The following is a 23,711-nucleotide window of genomic DNA, read 5'->3' on the forward strand; positions in this document are numbered from 1 at the left end:
TAGAGTCTCATCTCAAGCAGTGGCTGTGAGTGGCTGCCTGACAAAGAGTAAGATTGGGTAGGGCAAGCAGGTGTCCTCTCATACTGGCCCACAGTTATTTTCAGCTCACGGACTTCATGAGACAGATGTGGTGGTAACACTCGGCAAAATTCCTTTCTGTGAACTGGTCCTACCTCTCTTTGGAAATCACATGAACTTCTAGCCTTCCAGTTACTTGGCAGAGATTTTCCACAGCCTACCACCTCATGTGTGAAGAGCTGTGTTGTTCTCAGCCTTTCACCCAAGCTTTCTTTGACATCCCTGTGACATTTGATGATTTTGTAGACCATGGTCCTATCAGTTTGGTAAGCTGAAGAGTACTAGCTTACTTCATTTTTCCTTATCCAGAACTCATTGCCTGTCTTGTTCCACTCAGTGAAACTGGAAAGTTTTCCATTTTCTAATAAATTTAATTGCTCTGAATTTGTTGGATGATATCCAAGTCATCCTCCGTACTGTTTGAGAGCTGTAAATAATTATGAGCATTTGTAAGTGGTAACTAAGGGACTGCATTATTAATGTTTGGCACAAGCCTGCTACTTGCGGAAATAAGATCATCTAAACCTACTTAAACTTTTTGTGGAGGAATGTGAACTGTCTAGTGATCCTTCCTAGGTCCTTTGGGATTGGACTGCGTAGGTCGTGGAATGTTCACTTTTGGAATAAAACAATGGGTTGGAAAAAATTGTTCTTGCAAGTGTTAGCCAGATGTCCCTTTGCTCTGCATTGTATCCCCTCTTCATTTGGAGGGGGAGGGAGTTGCTGCATGGGTGGATCTTTGATCCAAGCAAAAATAATTATTAAAAAAAAAAAAAACGCCTTCAATTTCAATTTACTAAGAGTCCTTTTGTGTTGTGTGTGGCTGTGGTGTTGGTTTTTGTTTGTTTTGTTTTCTGAGCAAGTTTTCTTTCTTTCTTGCCCATGTTTGGCATTGGCAGGATTTTTATCTTTCGTATGTATCTGTGTGTATGTATGACACACTATTCTCCATTTAATGTTTTTTTTTTTTTTTATGACAGTCAAGATGTCTGCATAGCATAGGAACCCTATTAAGTGAATTGCTGGTGTTCCTTGATCACTTTCTGCTTTTATTAAGGGCTGTCTTGATTTGGTAATGCAAGTCTTTGTTCTAAATACAACAGTAATTTTAAAACACTTTTTCAGTTTCAGTTGTAATGTGAAAGTACACATTCAAACTTGACTGTTGATTTAAATTAGAAATCAGATTTAAAATCCTGTCTGGAAAAATGCAAGTCTGAGGCTTGCTTCCAGCTGTATCTCCAGCAGCTGAATGTCACCAGTTCGGAAATTTGATGGTTCAACGTCAGCATTAATGTATAACCACACAAAAAAAAAATATGTTTCATCAGCAATTTCTGTGAAGGGCTTTCCTGTTGCTGTAGGCCTTTCTCAAGAAAATCAAGCTTATACTCCCACTGAAGCAATGAATACAGAGTGGGTAGGAGTATTCCTCTGCTGTGCCTGTGTCATTCACAAAAGAACAAACTTCTAAGTAAAGAAAATGTCACAGGGCAGGTGTGGATCAGTAGAAAGGTTTCGGCACACCTTGCCTTCCTCAAGGGCAGGAATTTGCATGTTGAAAACAGATCCTGCTGGAGTGCTGTGAATAATCTGAAACTGCAGTTAAGGCTTATTTTAACCACTCACTGCTGTTGAAAGGGACAGTTCTGCCCCTTCCCTCTTCCAGCATCTCACTGCCTTGCTTTACCCTGGTTCTGAGTATCGTCTGACCTTTCAGTAGGACGATTGAGCTTGCTAACCCCCCAGAAGACTGTGCTTTCTGTCAAGTTGTTATTATTCAGCCTGGTGAGCAGATTGGTTGGACACACTGTACAGACAGGCATTGGGGACTGTATAAAGTCTGAGCTGGAGTACTGGAAGGGAAATCTGGGAGAAGGGCGACAAGGAAGAGAAGAAGAAAGAGAGTGAAGCCATCCCTTTGATGTCACTAAGATGTTATATCAGCTGTTCTGTGGAAATTTGCTGTGAGGTTTTCAAGAGTATCGCGTGCTTATCCTGAGCTAGGCAAATACAGCTTTTTCCAAGCCATATAGCTGGTATTGAGGTACTTATCACTCTGGACATGAATGTAAAAGACAGGAAATATTCTGCATGTTTTCTCCCTAAATTATGACTTGATTTGCTCCACCAAGCCTTACTTTGAATGCTGTGATTTACAAAGCCTCAGAAGCAAAAATTTGCTAGATGCTGGCTTTAGTGAAGTGCACCTTGTAGGGTGTTTGGGGCTCACCTTGGAGATGTGTCACATTGCACAGAAGTAAGAGAAGGAAACATAAAAGGTAGCTAGTGCTGTGGCAGAAGAAGCCAAGAGTACGTCACTTATGCATTCAGGATATGGTATGATGACACATGTAACTTTACTTTTTATGTCTTGTTAAGGGACTTCTTTTAATTGTCAGTTTGGTTTCACAGTTGCTTGAAACTCGTGACAGTGTGATGTGAGACTGGAGGAAGCTGTCCTGCAGTCCTACTTGCCTTGTCCTGTGACAATACGAGGCACGACTGCTAGTTGGGCAGCTGAATGGGTAGTTTTCAGCTGTAGCAATTCTGCTCATCATGCGCTGTATCAACGTTGGTGCTGGCTCCGTTGGGAACTTGCCCTACTTCTCAAGTGTTCACTATTACTGCGGTCCGTAACTGCTTTATGGGAATCTCTCTGAAGAGCCGATAATGCCACAGTATGAGCTGCCATAATTCTGACATGCTGCCTTTCTTGGTGTTGGCAGCAGATTGCTCATTTACAAACCAGGATTTGATGAATGGGAGAGATTATTATTTCTGAAGCATCGAACAAGACTGAAAATGGCATGTGTATCTCTTTTTGATGTTTATGTCTTTGCATGTTTTATGGAAGATGTGCAAGTGCTAAATTGTCACAATGTCTCAGTTTTTACTAGTTTGATTTGGATTTAACTGGCAAATAGTGTGACTTCAGGAGACTAAACTCCTGAGCTTTTATGTTAGTGTTTATTGTTCTCCACATAAATCAAGTACAGAAACAAGTTGCTAAGGCTGTTTGCATGAGTGTGTGTAGGGAGGGGTTATTTTCTTAAAACTGGAAGTTTTTTAAATAATTCTAAGTTGTAAATTTCTCCATTTTCACACATAAACTTTGTTAACACGTGCAGTAGCTATGCCATCATTGTATGTTCTGCTTTTTGTTTTTGTTTTTGGTTTTTTTTTTAGTACTGTACCTACTCATATACTTTTACAAAAAGCTGTGATGCTTTCCTATCCAAAAAGCAGTGGTATAGTGGGAGAACAAAAATGAAGTTGAGCCTCTAACATAGTACTGAGATAGTCTGAAGGAAGAAATATTGATGTTCATATGGATGTGATGCATATGTGTTTGACAGATGATTTTGTGGAAAGTTAAGTCAAAAACAGCATTTAAGAAACAGTGGGGGAAAATGAACCCATCGGAGATATGTGTGCTAGAGGATCCAGTAGAGAGGCAGCTGAGTGGGGAATACCCCAGCTTGGTTCCAGGCAGGCTAGGAATGTCTTCCTTTTCCCAAGACTTATTTTAGGATCGAAGGGGAACTGACAGCTTGTCAGCTTTTCTTTGTCTGGCTGGCAGAGTGCTGAGAGCAGGGACAGCTTCTTCCAGCCAGAGATGGAATTTAGCAGGACCAGAGGGAATGTGCAAAAGCTGGAAATGGAAGTATAAGGTATAAATATAACCACCTGAGTCTACGCTCCTTTTTATGATGTTTTTGCCCTTTTGTTCCTGTGCTTTGCTCCCTGAAGATTTAAACTCTTCAGTTGTAGTTTGTTTGGCAGTTGGTCTCTGAATGAAAGGTCTCACACATGCCAAATGCATGTGGGTTTGTTGTAGTAATAATGTGAATGGAAAACAGAACCAACTGTATGCAGTATATCTAACAATATTTGGACTCAACCCAAGGGAAAATGCAGGAAACTGGGTTTGTCACCTTAATGAATGCACTTCAGAGATGAAAGGAATTGGGTGTAGTGGTTCGACCTAGTGAGCTGGAATATGGCTAACAACCCTGAAAGCATGAACTTTAAAAGTCAAGTGAAGAAATATTACTTGGGTAGTATTAGTCATGCTAGAGCTTGAATGCATTGTCTGGTTTTGATGCCTACAATGCTCCAGTATGAGGAGGGGAGAAAATGAAAATCTGACCAAAGCACAAAAGGAGTTGGTGACTGGAAGCTGGAGTAATGAATGGAGTACTAAAACAGTGCTTTTCCAGTGAGAAGAGTAGATTGAGTTAAAGCTTGTTCTCACTTGGAATCTTTAAATCAAAACATCCTATTGCAAGTTATATTAAAGCACAAGCAGAAGTTGTAAGCTTCAGGAAGAAATCCTAGCATGGGTTCCATGGTGTGCCAAATCACTGATTGGACTGGGTAAGTATTAGAGTGGGATCTGACATACAGCTTCTATCTTTGAAGTAAGGGTTACAATAACTTTGAAGTAACTCTGGAAATGTCAGTCCAGACTGTGTACAGTCCTCTTCAGGAGAAGTTTCTAAGTTTCTAAAAATTTTTGCTTTGAAGTTGACTCTACTGTGCAGCACACAATAAGGCATCTTATTTTGTAGACAGATCAGAAACAACATGTACAACTTGGGAGACTTCACAGAACCACTGGCTCCTCAATTGAGAGGGTTTTTGTGGTTTTCGGGATTTTTTTGTTCGTTTATTTTTAAGGTGTCTGATCAAAGCACTCTGGAAGTACATAAGCTACTAAAGAAGTCAACAATAACTTTGATAATTGATAATAGCTGCCTTTACATTAACTTCCTAGAGCTAAAGATGTTCTTTGTGCATGCAGAGTTTTTCTCCTGTTTATTTGAGACTTTTTTTTTTTTTTCCTCTATGTCAAAGTGATTCATCTTGTAGCTTTGGAGCTGGTTTGAATTCATGGTCTACTTCTCTCCAGCCTGCTACTTTTTCCTTAGGAGGGATGGGGAGCAGCTGTTGGAACAGTAAGTTGCTTGAGCAGCTGAAGGCTGTGCCTCTGCCTTCCGCAGAGCAGGGGATGCTTGTGCCCGGCTGCGAGGGGCTGGGCAGCAGCAGCTGCTAACATGAGAGGTGGAGGAGGCTGTTGGACCACTGCTGCTCCGTGTGTGTGGTTAAGGATGGGGTCAAAACATGAGCTACCGATGTCGCTAAGAGCTTGGGCTGGGAAGTGTTCCAAAACTCAGATGTGGATTGTAGGCTGCCAGGGGTTGGCAAATGTGCTGATGAGTGAGTGGTAAAAGGATGACCTCAACAAGGAAACCAGGGTAAAATCACTTCTTTGCTACAGAGGGTGTGGTGAGAGGTATCTGCATGTGAGAGGAAGCCACAGGGCTTTTTATCTTCTGAGAGTACAGAACATTCTTACAAATAATATTAGGGAATTCAAGGAACACAAATGTGCCATTAAAACAAAACAGTATCAATATATCGGGCAAATATGAAGCTGCTCCTTACGTACTGAAGGAAGAGGAAAATACCACTGCTTTAGTTCAAAGATCTTCCTTTGATTCCTACAGAGTATTTAATAATAAAGGTTCTGATGTAGGAACTGCATGCTACTTGCAGCAGCCATGCCCATGTGTGCCCGTACGCATCATGAAATCGTAGTGGTGCCTGCAGTCCCTGTGCTGCTGAGCAGAAATCTCCCAGCATTACAGAGGGCGTGCACATCTGGAGTGTACGTACACCTACAACAGCTCTTGGAGAAATACAGAGAGCGAAGAGAAATAATCCTGTTCTGTTTCTTACTAGTGTGTGCTGTGACAGTTAACTTGGGAGGTGGAATACTGCTGTGAAAGGAAGTAGATGATTTATTTTTTGTAGCTGTTTTTGGTTTGGTCATTGCACATAGGGACAACGAGTATCTTTTCAGTTACTTCTTAAGGAAACCACACCACAGTTTTCCTCTGTCATTGCAAAGCAGCACTTTTAAGATATGAGACACTTCTGATTCATAAAGTTATGAATTGTGCTTCCTTTAGAATGAATATATATGTTGGAGATAGTTGACTCTTGCTTAGGGGAAACTGAAACTGGTGGTGCTTGTGTAAAGAGGTCTTGACTCCCGGATGGGTGCTTGGCAGATGCAGTTGACCTACTTTAGCACTGACCTTGATTTGCTCAGAGGTGTTTATGTACTCATGATCAGCTTTGCTGCATGATTAAGCCAGTCACATGTCATCTAACTTTTTTTTTTTTAAGGGATGAACAGTAAGATTTGTTTTTACTGTCTCTTTAGCCTTGTTACAGAGGGTTGGAGAAAGTCTGAATGGAAGGGAGGGGAATCCTGAAGGAAGTAGTCCCAAACAGGCTGGGGAGAAACACTGTCATGTGATACAATGACAAAATATCATTTGATTCTCCTCTACAGGAGAATTTAATCAGGAAGTGGACTACATGGCATTTTTTCAAGTAGGTCCTTGGAGTACTTTGGCAACAGGCCGGGCATCATAAATGGAAGATTTGAACTTTGCTTGTATGTATATGGGTAACTTTTGTGTTCCTTCTCATAGAGGATTTTTTTTTTTTGAGCATGGAACAATTAGCAGCTGGCGGCTGAAAAGACAGTAAAACATCCAGTTTTTCAGAATTTTAAGAAAGCTTTGCAACAAACTATTTATCTGAACTGTTCATCATTTATTATAGTGAGGCATGCTGACTTTTGCCCTGACCATTGGGTTGACATTTTCTTAACTTCAAACCTCATTTCAAGAGACATGTGTGATTTTTAACTCCTGTAATGCTAAAATCTACGACTGTGGTTGTTAGAACTGGGATGAGCATACTTGTTTCTAGTATGTGCATTATACAGTGCTTCAGTTTTATAGCAGGTTCCAAGGCTGAATCATGGATGCACAGTAGTTGGACAGTGTAAAAAAGAGGTATTGTAGTTTGACGTGACAGCACTTTTATCACTGGATTCATAGGGCTTAGCCACAGGCCATGCTAAGTTTAGTTATAACTAACTTCTGCACGTCAACTGAGGTTGAAGATAATGTTTTTGGATGTGAACCAAGCACAGAGAAATGGTCAGTGACTGTGGTTTAACTGGTGGCTTGTAAATTAAGCTGCAGTAATCTCATAAACCACAGTAACATAATTGAGTTTATAGTTGTTGGACTACTTTGAGTAAGAGAGACAAAGCAGACAACTAGGAAAAGGCTGATACTGAAAGAAAGCAAGGCCTGATGTACAAGTAACTGTATTAGTGTGAATGAAAGCCTTGTAAAATAAACTGTGGTTATGGATTCAATGGCAATTTATAGATTTGACTTAAATTTATACTGATTTAGCTTTTGTCAGTGACCTTCTGGTATCAGCTGTCCTCCTAACTTGCCTGTGCCAGTGTGTCCACACATTCGCAAACGCTTGACTCCTTTTTCCTTTTTGAGAAAGGGCCACAGAGAAATTGTTGGGTGAGATGGATAATGAGCCCTCAGCAGCAGTTCCTAAGCTCTGCTTCTGGGACAGCAGTGGCCCTCTGTTCACAAGTTGCCGGTATTAGGGCAATGACTTACCTGACCTTAGATTTCAGAGCTGTGATCCTGACTGTTATCACTGTAACAGGACCAGCAATTCAGATCATTTAAACTTCTGAAATAAATTCTGAATTTACTATTTTGGCAGAGCTGAAGAAAATTATACAGTTGAGTTTGGATTTTGTGAGGTTAGTGATTGCTTATAATGCTTCATGTGTCTATATATGTGATTCAGTAGAATCACTTACAATGTGGTCATGTTGACAGAATATTGTTTGTTTGACTTGTGAACTTCTGAGAGCATCACGGGAGCTGTCTGATCTGTGTAATGGGGGAGTTCTGCTGTCACCACAGGTTGGAAAGGCAGTCACGATGTTCGCAGATGTGTTAACCAGAAAACAGTGTATCCAAAAGACTTTCAAAGGTTTTTTTGCAAGAGGCAGACTTAGAACAGTTTTTAACTCTTGCATAATAAGTTTTGCTGAAAAACTTTTTCTGTGACAGAAATCTGGAAGGGAAGGACATACACCTGCTGACCAAACGCTAAGTTTGTAGTGTACTTTGCAGTCACAGTTGAGGACTTGAGTTATAGTATGGAGTATATATTTTATTTAAAACTTGAAGCCTGCAGAATAGGAGAATAGAACAATGTTTAATCTCCTTTCCTTTGAAAATGCCAAAGGCTGTGACAAGGGCAAATAAAATAGTGAGCTAAGCCCAAACTGTCTTACTGCTATGGCCAGCCTTAAAAGTGAGGCAGCTGGGAGTGAAGGGACAAGTCTGCCCTTTGCAGTGTAACTGCAGTTTGGTAGCACCTGGCAACAAATGTATTTAGATCTGATCATTGTTTGTGACTAGAGGGGCTTTATGCAAAGACCAAAGAATGATAAGCAGAGCCCAGAAGGAAGTGATGCTGAAGAAATTCCTTCTGTTCCAAAGCTTGGTCCATTGGACATGCACATTCCAACATGTAACTCTTTTGATGATGGATAAAGCTTCTACACCTTATAAGGAAATTGAAATTCAGTCCTGGAGTAGAAAACATCTATTTGATATTGTAAACTGTCTAAAACAATTGTTTTAACCAAACTTGTTTTGAAAGCCTTTTTTAAGCTTTCTGATTTTCTTCCCATTCAGGTTTTTGAAAGTACTTGACTAACAGAATATGAGGCATGGAAGAGTTTTAAGGTGATCAGCTGCTTCAGGCTGAGCATTATCATCTTTCCCCAGGTGGATCTAGGCTTCCAAGACAGGCTCCCAGGTAAAAACTTTTCTGTTTCACAGTTGATGCCATTTAGTAATTAATAAACTTTTCACAGGATTTCTTCCAACAGTATAATGATCTGCAGTCTAAAGGATTAAAATGTGTATGTTTTGGATGAAAAAGTTAATTAGATTAATTTATACTTTCAACTAGTCTTAGACCATCGTTGGGTTATTAGTTTTTCATTTGTGAGGTCGGCTGTGGTGGAGGTGTTTATTTAACCTGATTTTCTATGGAAATCTTCTGAATTCTATTCCATGAAATTCAGTGGAATTAGAACTCTCAGAGCTTATGAACTTTGATAATATGATCTTCCAATGGAGAGACACGCTAAAACTAGTGTTTCCAGTCAGCAAAAGCCAGCCAGGACTTATTCTTTATTTATGTTAGGTAGAAACAGTTGGCTGGCCAGTTAACATAAGAGTAAACCTGCTTCAGTTAAAGATCACGCTGACAATTTTTTAAAAACAATTGTGTTAAGTAGTGTGGTTTGAGATGGTTATGGTTTGTGTGTGCAATATTCAATACACCAGTAACTGGAAAAGGAGGAATTGTCTATGGTAAAAGGAAAGAAAATAAGAACACTAAGCTTGAGATTTTTTGTTGTTGTTGTTGTTAAAAATATGTAAGTTTCTGCTTCTATTACTCTTGTGGTTTTTTGGTTGTATGTTTTTTGGGTTTTTTTTGGTTTTTGTTCCCTAATGTTAGACAATCCAATGGCAGACCAAAGGATGGACATATCTTCTACAATTAGTGACTTTATGTCACCAGACCCTGCTGACTTGATCTCCAGTTCCCTTAGCACTTCAGGAATGGATTGTAATAGGAAAAGAAAGGGAAGCTCTACTGATTATCAGTAAGTTGGATTTGTTTTGATACAACACTGCTAAAAAGGGATTGTAACACAACAATACAGTGGGGGAGGAGATGATAGAATTATTTATAGCAATTTTTAAATAACCTTTTCTTGACAACCTGTTGTAAAGACTTTAATAAAGAAAAAAGCTACTATGCACTAAGAGGAAAGTTCATTATTTGATAATAAAAATTAAGCCTTCATCTTGGTGCAGCTAGAATTGAGAGCTATCAGATGGTGTAAAGGCTGAGGAAAGAAACCTTTGTCTGATGGCGGGGGGGAAACGAATACTGATGAAATGTACAGTGTGAAGGTTGACTGTATTGACCATTAACATAGGAAACAGAATGTCTGACTAGTGGAAGGGAAGATAATAAATTCATTAAAAAGCAGAAGCAAAACTGTGACCAGTTCCTTTTCTTCACCTATTTTTTGCCCTTTTAGTCACTTCCTATCAGTGTGCTGCCAACCTTTGCCTGGTGAAGCTGTTTTGGTCTCTCAGTTGAATATGAATCTGAACAGTCTCTGGTTTGAGGCAGTAGATCTACCTTTCATTTAATCAACTGAATTAATCTTGTATTGGTCCTTGATTGTAGGTTGTCATTCCTGACAAAATAAAAACTTGGTTTCTTCTGAATCAGTGGTAGAATGTGGTTTTGTTTCAAGAAAGCTGCTTGTCTTTAAGGGAAGCTTGCTAATAACGGTGCTCAGAAGCACTGTCCAAGCCATAGCTTCTGTCCTGGGGCAGGCATTTGAAATTGAAAGAAATCACGCCAGCTCTGCTTTAGAATAGAGAAGGTCGTAGTAAAGTTTGTCAAATTTCCAAACAGGTAATGGTCTTCTGCACTAGATATACCAAGACCAACCTTCTTGCTCTAAGTCACTGTGAAAACCTCATATGTATTGTAACTTTACAAAGTCTAGCTGCAGAGTAACTTGTGAATGGGTTCCATCCATTATTAATGCAGCTATGTAGCCTATTTTCTATGTAACTTAGCACAAATTTCATCATTGTGGGTCTTTGGATTGTTGCCAGTTCTTTTTACAGGGAGGGGTAGAATTTTGAATCCATGTTGAGCATGACAATTAAGTTCGCTGTGCATAGGACTCCTTTTTAGGATAACTTATGCACAAAACTTTTGCTGTTTGAAGACCACAAACATACTGCCTACATACCTTCTCTAATATGCATTTAGTCTTTATGAAAAGTATATGACTCCCTCTAGTTGAATTGACTACTACAAATTCAGTGAACAGACTCAATCTTACCAACTTCCTCTTCTCTAGAAAGGATTTCTCCATCTTTATTCTTCTGGGTAGGAAGCATTGCTCAAGTCCTCTTTTGCAAAAGACAGCTTGCTCTTGTAAGTTATAATTCTGCCATTTAGGTTGTGTGTGGATTTTTAAAAAATATGTGAAAACACCATTTCCTTGAATCCTGAGTAAAATAATTTACAACAGCTGTCATCATGCCACAGTTCATGTTGTGTTGAAAAGGAAATGGTGGCTAGTAAATATTCCTATTTTAAAACAGAACTTAAGATAGACTTCCTTGATCCATCATTCTATATGTATGTATTGGTAAATGTTCAAAAATGCTACTGTTCAGCCTTTGCTGCCTGTTAAGCATTTATTTTTTACATAAATTGTCTGAGTGTCCAGTTTTATGATTCATTTACCAGTGAAGTCGGAGAATAAGGAAGGCAGAACCTGACTGTTTTAGCGTGGTTCTTCATTCACCTCTCACATATAAGCAAGCATATTGATCAGCTGTGCTTTCAGCTCTCCGTACCAGCTTCTTTTCCATTCTTTCTCCTGCCACTCCTCCAGGAAAATTCCTGCCCTGCCTATTGCTGTCACTTCAGCAAAGGTTGTCTCTTCTCCACTATGGTCTGTTTTAGTCAAATGCTGGAATCCAAGACTTCATGCACCGGTCTATAAACAGTTAATTGCTCTTTTGGGAGTAGTGTTTTCAGTTTAAATAATATAAGAAAACAAACTGTCCTGAAGCATTTGAAACTTACCTTGTACCTCTTTTAGATTTTGCTGTATGGCTTTTTCTAAGGCTAAAATGAATTTTCTCACAAGCAGCATCCTGTAGCTAAAGGTGGCATTGTAAGTGAAAACTGATGCCTATTCTAGACGTGCATGCTATTTCTTTGTGAGCATCAGAAGTGCTTTGAGCCATTGACTAAGACAGTAACTCAAATGTGCAAATTTAGAAATAAAGAAAACCTTTGGCATTATTCAAATTTCTCTTAAAAACTAATCACAAAGATAACTGATTTAAAAATGCAATGAATAATGTATGAAAGACTGCCATGTTTATTTTTAAGAAGGCCAATGTCCAACAGGAATAACTAGTATGTTAATGGCTATTATGAGAAGATTTTTTCATAAGGCTTTTATAAAACAAAGCCTCTTAACATGTTAAAGCTCAGTGGTATTTCATTGTAATGAACTATGCTATCTTTTCTTTCTGAAAAGTACATTAATTTGAGCAAGATTGTTTCCTTAGAATACGTTCACTGCTATTGTCTTATTTTCATTGTGCTTTTCATTGCAAATAGAATATCAATTAGCTTGAGAATTTCAACAGAAAATGTGAGACATTATTATTTCCTATATATGGTGTACTTTATTTTTTTCTTTCTTTTTAGACTTGATGGCTTTCCTTTTGAGTAAGTATAAATATTTAAATAATTGGTTTCACTTGAAAAAGATCCTTGCTGTTTTTCTTTGCCTTTCCCTCCCACTTACTTAAATTTTGCGGGTAGAAATTAAACCAGAATGAGCCTGGCTTTAAGAGTGTCCATTTAAGCACCATGTGTCCATTTAATATACAGATGTGTATATTTATATATTGGAACATTCTCTTCCTAATTCTTTTGTCTAATAGTGCTGTAGTCTTAGGCATTCAACTCTTTTTACCAGATATGGCTATGAAAACTTACACTTTCCTCTCCTTCTTATTTCTGTACATATGGTTACATTATTAAAATGTAATAAGGGGGATCCTTTTTATTCTTCATGCTTCCTTCCTTGCTTTTTCTTTTTTTTTCATGTTAAGACAAAAATAAGCCATGTATCTACACTGAAAAGTTTTACTAATTTAAAAGGTGCCTGCTTAGTTTCATACAGTCTCTCATTCTGTTCATGTGTTTGCCATCTCCAGTGGTTCATTGATCTGGATTATTACCATCTCCTACCCCAAAATCAACTACCATAAGGCAAACTGAAGTGTAGAACACACAGGCATCTGCACAAAGGAATTCAGGCCAATTTGTGAATTTTATGCTAGGCACTTCAATAACTCCTCTGGTTGAACTTTTAACTATAGTAAATGCAATTTAGTAACCCTATTTCTGATGAAGGCATGAAAAATATCTGCTCTGATACATCTCTTTTTTTTCCTTCTAGTTAACTGAAAAACATTTTTGTAACAGATGATATCTTTGAATTGCAGCATGTTTTACTGTCAAACACATCAAACTGTGCCATTTTGTTAGCTCTGGAGAAGACACAAATAATTTAAGAAAATGCTTCAATGTTACAAAAACCACACAACTTCTTTAGTCCTTCCAGGTTCTCACTTTAATATTCTTATTTTTGTATTTAGGATTTAAAGATGAGAGGAACACTTTATTCTAATTTTATGATAGTTTGATAACAGTTTTGTGAACTCTACTTAATTTGTGATATATTGCTTTATTCTGTTTCTGCAGGGAAGGTATGGATACAGATAAAGATGACCAACATGGAAGGTATTATTGATGCAATCACTAAAATGTTAGTTCCACAGTACTGACATAGGATCCTGTGTGCAGATACAGTTTTCAGTTTCACTATGGTCGTGTGTCCCAACTTGTTTCTTTGCTGGGACAAAGACTTACGATTGTTCAATAAATTAAAACTGACAAACAAAAAAACCCAACACTTTGAGCCACAATATTATGAATAATTATCTTTTCTGAAGAAAGGCTTAAATAAATATTCAGATTTTAAAAGACTGATTTTAATGAGGATCAGTAGGTATGTAATATGCATTAAAAGAATTGGTTGTAGTGTTTTCAACACTAACTTTGTGATATCGTTTCTCAACAGATTGGAGTATACAGACCAACAAGGCAGAATAAAAAATGCAAGGTAGTACTCTAAACAAATATATTGAAAATAATTCTCTTGCCTTTTGCCATATATTAAATATTTGCATGTGTTTATTATGCTGACAATGTCTTTTTCTAGCTTTGACCTTCTCTTATTTTTCTATATAAAATCATAGAATGGTTCATATCTTTGCACTGTTAACAATTTTCGGGTGTAAACTGCATATAGTTTTATGAAAATACTAAACTGGTAGGTAGGTTGGTTTTTATCACTTCATTAATATGGAAATTAAAGTCTGGATGCTTCTGATAATGTTACATTCTTCATCTTGTTTCTTTCAAACTCAATAGTGGGTTGTAAAAATATTAACAATCACCCTTTAATGCAGGGAAAATATAAAACAAGAATTCAGTTGTTCACTGTTTATCATAAATTTTCCTCATTAGGAAGAGTTTAGTTCAGAGTTATCTCAAATACCTCAAGTGGAAAGCTATAGGATAAGTAGAAAACTTATATTGCCACAGCAAAAGGTGGTTTTACGTACTTAGTACATTCATATATTATACTAATTAACAAATTCTTAATTGAATTGTTTATTCAATATTTATATACACTGGAATTTGCTTATTTGTGACCTTGACGATTCCAGTTATGTTTCAGTGTACGTGCTAAGAACAAAAGTGATCTACAGCAGTAGAAATCTCTAGATAATTTTGTACTGTTTAGTGGATTGATTCAGAACTGAGGATTCAGTGTGCTGTATGGCCAACATTATCTGTGTTTTCTGGTAAATTAGAACCATGAACTGCAGCATTGCCTATCACTTATAACTGTTACTTGCCCAAATAATGAACATAAAATGTCTGAAGAATTCTGTAGGTGGATATCCTTTTCTTGAGGATAAGAGGGTAACAATTTCAGGAGGAGGTTATTTTTGTGTTATGCTGGATTTGGGGATTTTTTCCTGTGATTTATTGTCTCATGGTTTTCTGTTTTTCCTCACCACCTTGACTTGTTTAGGGAGGCTCATAGTCAAATTGAAAAAAGGCGTAGAGATAAAATGAACAGTTTTATAGATGAACTGGCATCTTTGGTACCAACGTGCAACGCTATGTCTCGAAAGCTAGATAAACTCACTGTACTGAGAATGGCTGTCCAGCATATGAAAACATTACGTGGTAAGTTGATTGGGGGGGCAGGGACAGACACGGGACAGGACTGGAGGAGGATGGCAAAATGGGATTTCCCTAATGCCATACTTTCTCTCCCTTTCTTGCACTTTTGATGAAAAGGATTAAGTTAATACATTTTTGTGAGGACTTCTCCCCCTTTTTTTTTAACATTTGATGATGTGTGTTCATTTATAGCTTACTGGTTCATGATCCTGGTCTGACTGAGAAATTTGTGAATGAGAAAATAAGTTTTCCATCATCTGACCTGACTAATCACTATCACTAGATTCAGTAAAAGCGAGGCAGCTGAGACAGGTGGAGGAGGGAACAAAGGGCCCAAGTGGCAGTGCACAGTGGAAGCTTGTGTAACCCTGAGTGGTGCTCTTCAGCAAGCAGTGTGCAGAACTTGTTGGATAGAGAGGTTAGATTTTTAGGTGTAAGTAATATTCCTACAGGACTTCTGAGGTTTTTTTGTTGATACCTTTACCTCTGTGTGAAAGAATGGGAGAGTACTTTGAAAATTTTTACTCTTTTTAACCAGTTTCTTTTACAAGCACCTGAAGGGAAACACATGGCTTTGGAAAGGCTGAGGTTGTTGCAAATTTCTGTGTGTCCTAAAGCTTCATATAAGAGTGTATCAGTGCTTGGGGTATAATCAGTGATGATGGTGAAAGCTTAAGCCTTCAAGAACTATACCCCGGAGAAAAGCTAGTGATGCAGCTAATTTAAAGAGAGTCATTGTTCTAGTTTCTAGGAGACTTGGTGTCTTCCAATTATATTTATCCTAGTGTTTTTGAAAGGTTTAACTTTTTCTGCCACTGTCATTTGATTAGGTTAGTACTTCATAGCACTTCAGTGGTTACTAATTTGAGACTATCTGTCTTTATGAAGGGAACAGAATGAGAAGAATTACTCTTTAATAAATAGCTGCCTCATTTGTTGCTAATTTTGGGCTTTTGGCATTGTGAGATGATGTCATTGTAATGCTGTTTTTTGTCTTTGGCATGGAATGAGAGAACTGATTTGTAAGTTCTTAAGTGACAATGTATTTATATGACCTAGTCATGTGTTAGTAAGTTATAAAGAGAAGGAATAGTTTGAAGGATTTTATTCTTTAATCTCTTATTTTTCATTTCTAATTCTGAGACTAGGCCGTAAATCAAGGACAGCATTTGGGTTAAAAAAATATGTCAAGGAACACTTTTATTCCTCATAAGACATTTAATTTGCATTACTACATAATGCAGTATTTGTGTGATAGCAAGAAAGCTTCATCCTTTTTTTAAGTTAATACCAACAGAGCTCATGTTGATAAGTAAAACAAAACCAGAAAGCAACTCTCGTTTTAAGGAACACCTTCAATGAATAAAAGTTATAAGAAGGAGCCAAAGGAAAATTGCTCATTTAAGTGTGTATTGTTAAGTTTGTGATACGGGGATTGATTGTTTGTTTTATTTAGGTGCTACAAACCCATATACAGAAGCAAACTATAAGCCTGCTTTTCTATCAGATGATGAATTAAAGCATCTTATTCTCAGGGTATGTTTCAACTTTTAATTAAGAGTTATTAATGGCTGTGAATATAACTGACAAAGCAAAACACCAGTATTTTTCTGCCTTGTATCTCAGCTTAAGAATGTTCTGATTATGGAGAACAATGAAGAAATCTGCAAGATGACTGCATAAAGCCAGTGGGTTTTAACAATGGCTAGCATCTCTTAATTTAGGCAGAAGGATTTAAGAGGAAAACCTGAGGAAACTCTGGTATTTTGATAGTAACCATCAGAATCTTCAGTTATTTCATGGAAAGAACCAAAATTACATGAATTGTTTTCTTGTAGACTTTCTGCCATGGGCTACCTTGACATGATTTTCAGCGTACAATGATAGAACAAACACCTTTTTTTGAGGTCACTGATGTAACATGACTTCATATGTTTGGCTGCTGCTTTATACTTCTTTTATAGTGTGGAGAGTATAAATCATTTGTCAGTAGTTAAGCTCTTCTAGTAGCTTGTGTGATTTGTGAAGCACTGCAGTGTCCAGATGCAGCATATGCAGAACTGAATTTCTGCAGCATTGTGACTCTAAAGATATAAAATTAGGGCCTAATCCTGCATGCTTGTATGTGACTGAAAAGAGTACTACTGAAATGGGGAATTACTTGCCTACAGGCACATAAATAAATATCCAGGTTATGTTTGGTTTCTAAAAGAGGAGCTATGGAATAAATACAGTTAAAATAATATTTTAATTTGAAGGCATTATTAAACATAATCATAATATTATTGGACAAGACATAGATTCTTTCTTCCCATAAAAGCGATTTTTACGTTCTGGGCATGATGCCCAGAATGATGTCAAAAACGTTTGGAGATGCAAAGAAAACTTTATTGTAATTTCATATCTTGCCTGTTGACTCAGTTGACTATTTCTAACTGTTAAGACGCCTCTCCTAGTGTAGAAATTCTGCTGTATACAAATACAATTTTTTATAATGATGCAATGAGGATGTATAACTTAGTAATTTACTTTTTTTTTTTTCTAATTAGGCAGCAGATGGATTTCTTTTTGTCGTGGGCTGTGACAGAGGGAAGATACTGTTTGTTTCAGAATCTGTCTTCAAGATCCTCAACTACAGTCAGGTATTCTTTTCCATTTTAAGTAATGTTAGGTCTTAAAAGATTTGCAAGCTTTTTTTATGATTATGCATTTATGTGGAGGGGTATTTTTGTGAATAGTCTGTCTTGAAAACTGAGATTTGTTGCAAGGAAAGCTATTCTCTGCCATATTATTAGAGAAGATTGTTTCTGGTTACCGTTCAAACTAAGGAGGTGAAAAGGAACTAAATTTATGTCCCTATTTGATGCATTCTGATCAGGGATTTACCCTCAGGCTTGCAAAAGCATAACCTAATTATGAGTGTAGCAAATATAGAAAAATCAGTTTGAAGTTCTTCCAATAGCTTCATGTGAATTTTTCAACTTAGTTTTCTTTCTGTCTGTTCTGGTTTTGCTAGCATACTTACTGGGAAGCAATTACACCAAAGCCAGGTTCTTAATAAATGCTTAATGTGAGGCTTAACTTGCACCATATATTGTGTAAATAATATTCCTCATTCTTTCTGTCATCTGCCCTCCTTGCCAAATTTAAAAACTGTATTAGCTTCAAATGTTTTCCTTAGCCAGCCTTTAGTTAGGTATATGCTAAATACCTACTAATCATGTAAATATTGAAAGAACATTTCCAATTATGTGTTTTTCCTTCAAATGTGTAGCATATGAAGTGAGACTGAAGAGAAACCAGAGTATTTGTTGGTGGTGGATTGAGCATACTATTTCTGCAAAACTCTTACAAAAAACAATGAAATAAATGACTATGTAATGTAGTCATATAATGTAAATCCAGGATCTCAGCTATTTGACGTTCTGTGGTTAGACCTGTATGTAAAAGAATTGTTTATAATGGATGCTAAAATTGAGGAAAATATACTGAACAGTTATTTTAATTTTTGACTGAATATTCAATCTCAACAGAATGATTTGATTGGTCAAAGTTTATTTGATTACCTTCATCCTAAAGACATTGCCAAAGTGAAGGAGCAGCTCTCTTCTTCTGACACTGCACCACGAGAAAGGCTTATAGATGCAAAAAGTAAGTATTACCTCCCTTTGAAAAACAGTGTCATGTAGCCAGATTCACTGTTTCTGAATATTTGCCTAATGTCAGAGTGCGTGTGTGGGGTGCTGTTTGGATTGTGTGTCACGCCAAGAAAGTTTTAGCTTTAAGACAAGGAGAAAAAAACAAAAGTATGAAACAGATATCTGACTGTAAGTAAGGTTTGGCATGCACTGCAGTGTAGATGCATTCGTTTAACTGGCTTCACCTGTGAGGTATCCTCTCTTTTCCCATTAAACCAAAAAGGTTTATTTTTTTTCCCATTAAAACATATGAAGCACTTGTTCTAATCTGTCATTCTCAATGGTCAGAATACATACAGTATTATATTGGTAATTCTTAGCTGTCAGTCAAGAGGTTTCTTTTTATTTATTTATTGCTTATTGCTACTCCTATCAATGACCTAAACTTTATCTTACAATGTTTTTAACCTGGGCCTTGGAATAATTTCCTGATATGTCTCTTAGCTCTTTTCCACTCTGGTATTTTAAAGTAGTTCTGTATCTCTGCTGCTCTTGAGGTGAGTGGGTGTTTAATTCACTCTCATAACAGGAATCTGCTTTGCTTAAGTAGAAGGTGATACCTTACGACTGCAGATTTCCAGGTCATCAAGTCTCATGCTTGTCAGGAGCAGGAATCTCTAGGATCTACTCTCACCACCAGCTCAACTTTAGAAGCTGAAGCTGAGAGGGATGGTTCCAGGGCAATGAGCCTAGAGGCTCCAGCGGGATCAACTGAAGTTTTTCTGTCTCCTGATGTTGTCTGGTTGTCAAGCGTGTGTATCCAGTGCTAGCTCAGTTTTTTGTATGCCTCTGACAAAGTTAGGGCAAAAATAAATACTGAGAATTATAGTCTTCCCATCTGCTATGATAGACTGATTGGTTGAATTTCAAGAACTCATATTCTTAAAGAAGTAAGTAGTATGTAGTATGTATGGGGGGGGGTTGTGTTGGTATGAGTGACTCAGGCACAGCTTGTACTCTCTGTGGTTTAGAGTGCATGTGGTGCAGGACAGTCTGATCTCCCTGAGGTGAACTCACTCTATGCTAATTTTAAGGGAGGCACACTTTACACTGAAACATGGGCATCATCATTTTCCTCCTTATGTTAAAAGCCCACAGAGTCCTAGAATTTTTTTTTACATGTTTGTAGCTGTTTGTTTATACGTATCGCTATGCAGAAATGGTTGAAGTGGGTAGCAAGCTGTGGAAAAGTTGCTATGGGATTTAAATCCTCCATCAGCTCTTGGAGCACTGTCCCCTGGAGCTCTAGCTGCATCACTGGCATTGCTGATACCTGTGATCCTGATGTATGTCAGGCATCTTCCTGGAGCTCTCTATGTACGAGCACTCTGCTGGTGGCTCCCAAAGTTGGTGTGTGTTTTAATACTGTGTTTCTCCAGTTACTTTCCACAGAAAAGAATCTACAATTCTGCAAGAATATGATAAAGGTCGGTCAGGACTTACTGTTAGGGCATGTTCATGCACTTATTTCTGTGAGGCTAGAGAGACTTCTTACGCATAACTGGAGGTGTTGGGGACTTGCAATCCCTGTGTAGGTCACTGCTACCTTTTTTCCCTCCTTCCATCAGAACAATGACAAAATCTGATGTCTAGAAACACAGCAGTTGAGATGGACCTGGAACGGTACTGGGCTTCTGCTCTGTAAATGCCTGTGTGCTCTATGGGTGGGTGTTGTGATAGAAATCTTCTAGTCTGAATGGTCATGGGCCTATTGAGTGACTACGTATGAAGTACTGCTCTGGTTATGGGTAAATAGTCTCTCTCTATTTCTAATAAATTGATTAGCATTCAAAGAAATCACAACGTTTATTGCAAAACTTGTGTGGATTTGTACAATCTTTTGCTAATCTTTGTATTTAGAATCCTGTGTTCTCAAGTTTGCATCAGTGTTTTCATGCAAGAAAGCATAATCAGAAATTCTAGTGTTGATACGGTCAGTTGTCTTGCACGTCTTCGCTTACATGAAAATCTCCAAAACAGAACTTGTGCTTCTGAAGAAGGATATAAAAGGACTTCAGTGCAAGTGCCACTGAAGTCAAAACATTTGTACAGTTGAGTCGTATGATGTAATCGTTGGTATGGTTAATTTTTTACCTGACAAAGAAGGTTTCCTCACTTCCTCTGTTTGCTGCAGCTGGACTCCCAGTTAAGACTGATATAACACCTGGGCCATCACGACTATGTTCTGGAGCAAGACGGTCCTTCTTTTGTAGAATGAAGTGCAATAGACCTTCAGTGAAAGTAGAAGACAAGGATTTTCCTTCAACCTGTTCAAAGAAGAAAGGTAACATTACACATTTTATTACCAGATGTAATGGCTGTCAAGCTTTTTTTTAGGCAGTTGTTCATTTACAGTGGTTAAATTTTTTACATTTGTTGAACACTGTCAGTCTTTCTTATTAAGAGATTGAACTATATCTAGGTCTGTTACTTCTTCATCCTTCCTCTCTCCCCGCCTCCCAGTAGCCCTTACACACTGTATTAGCATATAAAGCGAAATTCTCCTCTCTGCTTTCTTGACTTTTTTGTGGGCAGTTTGTGCTGACAGTTCTGGTGTGATTATTGCATCTTCTTTAGACATTGATCATACCACACTCAGTCTTGACCTTCTAGCCAGTTTCCACAACAAAGGGGAACTGTTACCCCTTCTGTTTCTCTGCTCCATATTTGAGAAGTGATATTTGGATGGATATCCAACTTAAAAAATGTGCTTATTCTGAGTTCATCTGTGGTTTTGGTACATTCTAAGTACTGGAAACGTAGCATTTCTACACTGGAAGTATTTGGTCATAACACTATCAAAGTTGGTAATATTTTTTCCCTCTGCAAGGTATTATTCTGGACATGTTAGAATATATATTTAGTCCAAATTAAAAAAATTTCTTCTTTGATTACTTTAACTAATACCAAATGCATTTTCCAAAGTGGAAAGTGTCAACTAGAGGACAGAAGGCAATTTCTGTGTTTTGTCTCTGGATGTGACAGGTACCCCAAGTACTTCCTGCTAGGTTCAGACACAGCTGCAACCTTGGATCAGGCTTTAGTGCTCATCCCTGAGGAAACCAGTTTGTGCAGTTAGGCATAAGCCTTTTACTCTGCCTCTCTATGAAAATCTTCTTCCTTGCAGTTGTAAGGCCTGATCAGTGCTGAGGAATACGAGTTCTCCTTTCAGATACTGACTGTATTACTTGGCATTGTGAATCTTCATCCTCACCCCTATGTACAGCTGTCCCCTGTACACTTCACACAGTGTATATTCTGCCAAACAAATTCTTCCTGTTTTTTATTGGAGCCTCACATTAAGTTGAAAAAGACATTTATTTATTTATTTATTAATATGCTAATATCTTCAGACAGTCCTTCAGATTATTTGCATCCTTTGCTGAAATGATAAAATATGATGCAATTTCCACTTAAAGATTATCAAAAGCAACCTTGGTCTGAACTGTGTGCTGTTTCAGTATAAACAATGGTTTTGCACAGATATATTGTTTATTGAATTATCTCAGACTAGCTGCATGGAAGCAGGAAAAAACAGGAATGCTGAAAAATCCCTTAGTGAATAGTATCCCCAATTTCCTGGGTAAAAGAGGAGATGCATTATAAGCAGAACTGAGATGAAGTTCTCCAAAGCAATATCCATGACCTAACTGCTTTTTTGGTTTTTGTTGTTTTGTTTTGTTTTCTTTTTACAGCAGACCGCAAAAGCTTTTGCACTATTCATAGTACAGGATATTTAAAAAGCTGGCCGCCAACAAAAATGGGACTAGATGAAGATAATGAACCAGATAACGAGGGTTGTAATTTAAGCTGTCTTGTTGCAATTGGACGGCTGCATCCTCATGTAGTACCACAGCCAGTCAACGGTGAGATCAGGGTGAAACCTACAGAATATGTTTCTCGACATGCAATAGATGGGAAATTTGTTTTTGTAGATCAGAGGTAAGAATACTTGTAATAACTTCCCCAATAAATGATTGGCCAATGCTGCTTGACTGACAGCTTTACTTAAAACTAGTGTAAATGCTATTGAAAAGAAATGACTGTTCGGCTCAGCTTTTACCAAATCCTGACTGCAAGGTATTTTGGTTTTAAGACCAGCTCAAAGCTATTACTGTGTATTTATTCAGTATTGCTGATTAAATTAAAAACCAAGGCAAAAACAAACCCAAAAAACCCCAAAATCCATCCAAAAATATGGCTTACTGGACAGAATAATCCAGGGGTCATTTCTGCCCATTTGTTAAGGGAATGTATATATGTAATCGTGGTGGTTTCACTTGGCCAGCAGCCAAACACAGCTGTTTGCTCCCTCCCTCCCTCCCCCCAAGTAATGGGGGAGAGAATTGGAGGGTAAAGGTAAGGATAGGTTGAGATAAGAACAATTTAATAATTGAAATAAAAGAAAACTTCATTATATGAAACAATTATATTAAAATAATAATTATGATAATAGTAATGAAATATGCAAATGAGTGATACGGAGTGCAATTGCTCACCACCCGTTGACCAGGCCTGGCCCATTCCCAGATAACGATCCTGGAGGAGCGACAATCCCAAAACTGAAACCCAGAAGAACAAGAGCCCAAGCAAAAGCCGGAGGGAGCAAGACAGGAAGAGACCCTCATTAATGTACTGAACATGGCATTATATGATATGGAGTATCCAAATGCCAATTTAGTTTATTAATTTAAATATTCCTCGCCCTCCCTAGATCTTGCGCTTGCAGACTAACAAAACACAAAATCCTTCAACTTGCAGTGACAAAATGAAAACATTGGTATGTTATCAACATTTTTTTCATAACAAATCCCATGCTGAAACCAAAATACAGTGCTATTTGAGCTACTAAAAAGAAACCTAACTCTGTCTCAGCTGAAAACCAGCACAGTAATCCTCAGAAGCATATGTTGTCCTATTTTGAAACTGGACTTTGTAATTACTACCTCTTTGTTGTTTGAGAACTTTTGCAAACGCTACATAGTTAGGTTGTTGCACAGGCTGCATTAGGCCTTGATAGCATATACATTTATTTAACTATGCACTTGGACACATCCT

The 23,711-nt window shown here is 37.7% G+C and overlaps 1 protein-coding gene across 8 annotated transcripts in view; it reads left to right on the top strand.

Annotated features, from left to right (window-relative positions):
- The first annotated feature begins 8,690 nt into the window (after positions 1-8,690).
- The window catches only part of BMAL1 (basic helix-loop-helix ARNT like 1), a 27,074-nt gene continuing 12,053 nt past the window's right edge, over positions 8,691-23,711 (top strand). For 2 of the 8 annotated variants that reach the window (XM_029084523.1, XM_010166268.1), the window contains exons 1-9: positions 9,534-9,673; positions 13,399-13,437; positions 13,778-13,819; positions 14,801-14,958; positions 16,412-16,491; positions 17,505-17,597; positions 18,489-18,606; positions 20,788-20,937; positions 22,349-22,595. In XM_029084523.1, coding sequence (XP_028940356.1) covers positions 9,534-9,673; positions 13,399-13,437; positions 13,778-13,819; positions 14,801-14,958; positions 16,412-16,491; positions 17,505-17,597; positions 18,489-18,606; positions 20,788-20,937; positions 22,349-22,595 — 1,067 coding nt within the window. Of the gene's footprint in view, positions 8,815-9,525; positions 9,674-12,333; positions 12,355-13,398; positions 13,438-13,777; positions 13,820-14,800; positions 14,959-16,411; positions 16,492-17,504; positions 17,598-18,488; positions 18,607-20,787; positions 20,938-22,348; positions 22,596-23,711 lie in introns of those variants that run through there. The other 6 variants (XM_029084525.1, XM_010166276.1, XM_010166261.1 and 3 more) reach the window with 5 other exon arrangements.

Source organism: Antrostomus carolinensis, unplaced genomic scaffold (genome assembly GCF_000700745.2).
Source record: "Antrostomus carolinensis isolate BGI_N321 unplaced genomic scaffold, ASM70074v2 scaffold36610, whole genome shotgun sequence".
Taxonomy (NCBI): Eukaryota; Metazoa; Chordata; class Aves; order Caprimulgiformes; family Caprimulgidae; genus Antrostomus; species Antrostomus carolinensis.